Genomic DNA, 4699 nt, shown 5'->3' with positions numbered 1-4699 from the left:
CGCTGGGAGCTTCCACGGCGCGGTGATGAAGACGTCGGTCGCCGCAGATGCTGGCGCTGTGAGAGGTTCCCACAAAGGCGGGGACGGCGTCCCAGCCCGGTTTGGTGAGGGTGTCCGTGTCCGCGGCGTCTGACCTGATGGACCTTCTGCCTCGGCCTCTGCGGAGCTGTCTCCAAACAGCTGGTACAGTTGTTGGTGGCCTCGTTGCCGCTTCTTCAGCGGACACGCTTTTCAGCGCGGAGTATCGCTTCTTCAGCGAGGCGCACTTCTTCAGCGCGAGGTATCGCTTCTTCAGCGAGGCGCACTTCTTCAGCGCGAGGTCTCGCTTCTTCAGCGAGGTGCACTTCTTCAGCGCGAGGTCTCGCTTCTTCAGCAAGGCGCGCTTCTTCAGCGCGGCGCACTTCTTCAGTGCGAGGCTCGCTTCTTCAGCGAGGCGCGCTTCTTCAGCGCAGCGCGCTTCTTCAGCGCGGCGCACTTGTTCAGTGCGAGGCGCGCTTTTTCAGCGCGGCGCACTTCTTCGGTGCGAGGCTCGCTTCTTCAGCGAGGCGCACTTCTTCAGTGCGAGGAGTAGCGCCTAGAGGTGCTGTTGGTACCGCTGTTGATATTAGGGCTTTTAATAAAAGTCGCCACTAATATCAGCGCAGCGGTGTGCGAGTGTGTCAGACCTCCCGCTGGGTCTGCCTTTTATTGCTGCTTAATTAGGATTTTCTCGTGAGAAAACCCCCCCGCGAATGCGCCACCGCACGGCGTCGCGCAGAGGCTCTCGCGGTTGTGCGGCGGCTCGGCGAGCGGCGGCGGCTCGGCTAGCGGCGCCGCGCTTGTGTGTGTGCGGATCTATATCGATCCGCCACATCACCCCCTTCGTTGTTTAAGAGCTCCTGGTGAGAAACGAACCGTTGGGCGAGATACTCTGCCGCTTCTCGTCTTGGTTTCTTCTTGCTGTTTCTCTGGCTCTTTTGTTTTGAGGGGCTCTTGTGTGGTCGTGTCCGTCTCATCTGGCGCTGTTGCTAGAATGTAGGCTGGTTTGAGACGGTCTATGCTGACGTTTATGGTTTTGTCTTTTATTTTAAGCGAGAAGAATTTTTGCGTCCTTGCGAGTACTTTGTAGGGGCCATTGTACGCCGGTTGCAACGCTCGAGTTGGTGCGTCCTGTCGAACGAAAACGTGTGACGTCTCCTCGAGGCTCTTTTGTGTGAAGATTGCGGGTAGGCCGTGGCGTTTTACTTGTTGCGGCCGAATATTCCCCATGGTTCGTCGCAATCTTTGGACGAAATCGCTGCAATCTTGACTTCCCGTAGAAGTGGCTTCCTGGAGGAACTCGCCCGGCAACCGAATGGTCTCGCCGTACACCAGTTCGGCTGGGGTGGTTTTTAGGTCCTCCTTAACGGCTGCTGGGATTCCCATAAGTACGATTGGGAGAGTATCTACCCAGCTTTCTGTCTGGTGGCATCTGATGGCAGTTTTCAGCTGCCGGTGGAAACGCTCCACCATGCCGTTGGCTGCTGGATGATACGCCGTTGTCCGCCAATGCTGTGTCCCAGTGAGTCGGGTAAGTTGTCGGAACAACTCGGCTTCGAACTGTCGGCCCTGGTCGGTAGTGACTCTGACAGGTGTCCCGAATCTTGCGATCCAGCCTGTGAAGAGATACCGTGCGATAGTTTCTGCTGATATGTCTGGCACCGGGATGGCTTCTGGCCATCGCGTAAAGCGGTCTACGATGGTGAGACAGTAGCGGTAGTCCCTGGATGAAAGCAAGGGTCCCACAATGTCGATGTGGATGTGCTCGAACCTTTGAGTGGGCGTCGTGAATGTTCCGACCGGCGATTGTACATGACGATGTACCTTATTCTGCTGGCAGGGTATGCATGCCTGTGCCCATTCTCTGCAGTCCTTTTCTATGTTTGGCCAGATGTATCGCTGTGCCACTAGTTTCGCCGAAGCTTTTACTCCCGGATGCGCTAATCCGTGCAGGGACTGGAAAACCTGCTGCCGGAATGGTTTCGTTACGAACGGTCGAGCCAGCTGTGTGGAGGTGTCACAGGTGATCTTGTGTCTTGACCCTGGAATTGGTAATTCCTCCAACTTGAGAGCGGTTTGCTGCTGCCGTAGTTCCTGCAGTTCTGCATCGCTCTCTTGCGACTTGGCGAGTTCTTCGAGACTGACCCCTTTTTGGATGCTTTCCACCCTGGACAGCGTGTCGGCTACGACATTTTCCTTTCCGGAAATATGTCGGATGTCTGTTGAAAACTGTCCGATGTACGCGAGGTGACGTACTTGTCGTGGTGAACTGTGCAGGGGGTCCTGTTGAAATGCATAGACGATCGGCTTGTGATCAGTGTAGATCGTGAATATGCGGCTCTCCAGCATATGCCGATAGTACTTAACTGCCGCGTAGATTGCTAGTAGCTCTCTATCGTAGGGGCTGTACTTCGTCTGAGCAGGATTCAGTTTTTTACTGAAGAAGGCTAGTGGTTGCCATTCTTGATGTACCCGCTGTTGTATCACTGCTCCGATGGCTGTGTCTGACGCATCAGTTGTGAGCGTGATCTCGGCTGCTGGATCCGGGTGTGCCAGTAAGGTAGCCCGAGCGAGGCTTTCTTTGCACTCGTTAAAAGCTTCTTCGTAAGTAGGCGTCCATGTAATAGGCGTGTTACCTTTGTTTTTGGGTCCACCTAGAAGCTCGTTTAATCGGGCCTGATCTTGAACTGCCCCAGGTATGAAGCGTCTATAAAAATTGAAAGTTCCCAGGAACTGACGTAACTGCTTGACCGTTGATGGTTTGGGGAACTCCTTTATAGACTTGACCCTTTCAGGCGGAGGTTCGGTCCCATGTTGGGATACCATGTAGCCTAGGAAGCGTACTTGCTGCGCCCCAAAAACGCATTTCGCCGGACTAATGAGTATGCCGTATTTTTGTAATCTGGCAAATAGCTTCCTGAGATGCTCCTGGTGCTCTTGTTCTGTGGTAGAGGCCACCAGGATGTCATCGATGTAGGCGTAGCAGAAGTCCAAGCCGTGTAGGACTTCATTTATAAACCTTTGAAAGGTTTGTGCTGCGTTTCGTAGCCCAAAAGGCATGTATAAAAACTCAAAGAGCCCGAATGGCGTGGTGATTGCCGTTTTCGGGACATCTTCAGGGTGTACCGGGATCTGGTTGTAGGCTCTAACTAGATCTACGGTCGAGAAAATTTTCTTCCCTGCTAGAGTTTGCGAAAAGTCCTCGATGTGAGGAACCGGGTACTGATCGGGTACCGTGCGAGCATTCAGGCGTCTATAGTCTCCGCATGGGCGCCAAGCGTTTTCTTTCTTCGGCACCATATGTAGAGGCGTGGCCCATGGGCTTTTTGAAGGGCGGATGATCCCTTCTTTAAGCAGGAGATCAAATTCTGCTTTCGCAGTTTTTAGACGATCAGGGGCCAGTCTTCGGGGACGGCATGCTTCCGGCAGTCCTGATGTTGTCTTGATGTAGTGCCTGGTGTTGTGTTCTGCTCTTGTTAGTTCCGTGCGTAGGCGGGTAATCCCTGGATATTCCGCTAAGATGCGGTGGTACAAATTCTCTTCTTTGAGAACCTTGACTGATGTCGTGGCGTGGTCTATAGTCCCCTGGGTTTTCAAGCCTGTTTTGCCATCTATTAACTTTCTTGCACGTAGATCCGGTAACAGATGGTAGTGGGATAAAAAATCCGCGCCGATTATTGGTTGCGATACGTTCGCAATGACAAAATGCCAAGGAAAAGACCTTTTTAGACCAAGTTTCGGTTCTACGGTGATCCATCCGTACGTCGGTATTGCCGACCCATTAGCTGCATATAAAATGTATGCTGTGGGCTGCTTCGGACCTTGGACCGCGGCGCGTGGACATTCGCTGACGTCAGATCCGGTGTCCACGAGGAATCGTCTTTTGGATTCCTGACAGGTGACGAAAAGGCGACGAGGAGTCTTGGTTGTGTCACTGGCCGCCATCAGTGACTCCCCCGCTCGTTTCCCGACTGGAAGTTGCACGCCTGGGTGCACTTTCGAGCTTGTTGCCCGAACTTTCGATGGTAGAAGCAGAGATGATCTCGTTTATTCTTCTCCCTTGATTGGCTTCTGTTTCGGTTCCGTGGACGAGGTGTTTGCTCGAGACGTCGAGCCATGGCTGCCACCTGGTCGGTGAGCTGCCGTATTTGGTGGGCCATCGGTGATGGGTCGTCTGGCGCCGTTTTCACTTCGTTGACCGAACGAACGGTGACCTCTTGAATACGGTCCGCCTGTTCTGCGACGTCCTCCAGTCGGTCTTGCGTTCTGGTCGCCAGAATGGCTTGCATCGTGGTTGGTAACCGCCCGAGCCACAACGTGCGTAGTAGTTGTTCGGGTACGGCGTTTCCAGCGAGCGTGCGTAGGTTCCGCAGGAATTGCGAAGGCTTGCGGTCTCCCATCTCTTCGTGTTCCAGAAGTTGGCGAATCCTGTGCTCTTGTGAAGCTGACAGTCGACGGATTAAGGCAGTCTTAATCGCGAGGTATTTATCCGTCGCAGGTGGGTCAGTGATTACGTCCTTAACCTCACGTGCGTACCTCGTGTCAATTTGTGAAAGTACATGGGCGTACTTGGTAGCATCTTGTGTAATGCCAGCGAGCAGGAATTGTCCTTCGAGCTGTGCGAACCACAACTCGGGCTCGTTCTCCCAGAAGGGTGGTGCGCGGACGGCGACTTTGTTTA

At 53.8% G+C, this 4699-nt stretch overlaps 1 protein-coding gene across 1 annotated transcript in view; it reads right to left on the bottom strand.

The window, feature by feature from the left end:
- Nucleotides 1–3962: 3962 nt before the first annotated feature.
- The window catches only part of LOC116840887, a 1214-nt gene continuing 477 nt past the window's right edge, over nucleotides 3963–4699 (bottom strand). Inside the window, exons 2-3 of the mRNA XM_032808211.1 lie at nucleotides 4555–4634; nucleotides 3963–4462 (exon numbers count right to left, since the gene is read on the bottom strand). Of these exons, the coding sequence (XP_032664102.1) occupies nucleotides 3963–4462; nucleotides 4555–4634 (580 nt within the window). The remainder of the gene's footprint in view (nucleotides 4463–4554; nucleotides 4635–4699) is intronic.

Source organism: Odontomachus brunneus, unplaced genomic scaffold, assembly GCF_010583005.1.
Source record: "Odontomachus brunneus isolate Ranch 3 - 2012 unplaced genomic scaffold, Obru_v1 Obru_scaffold_012, whole genome shotgun sequence".
NCBI classification, from domain to species: domain Eukaryota; kingdom Metazoa; phylum Arthropoda; class Insecta; order Hymenoptera; family Formicidae; genus Odontomachus; species Odontomachus brunneus.
The sequence above is the reverse complement of the archived record's forward strand: the minus strand, read 5'-3'. Positions and strand labels throughout refer to the sequence as shown.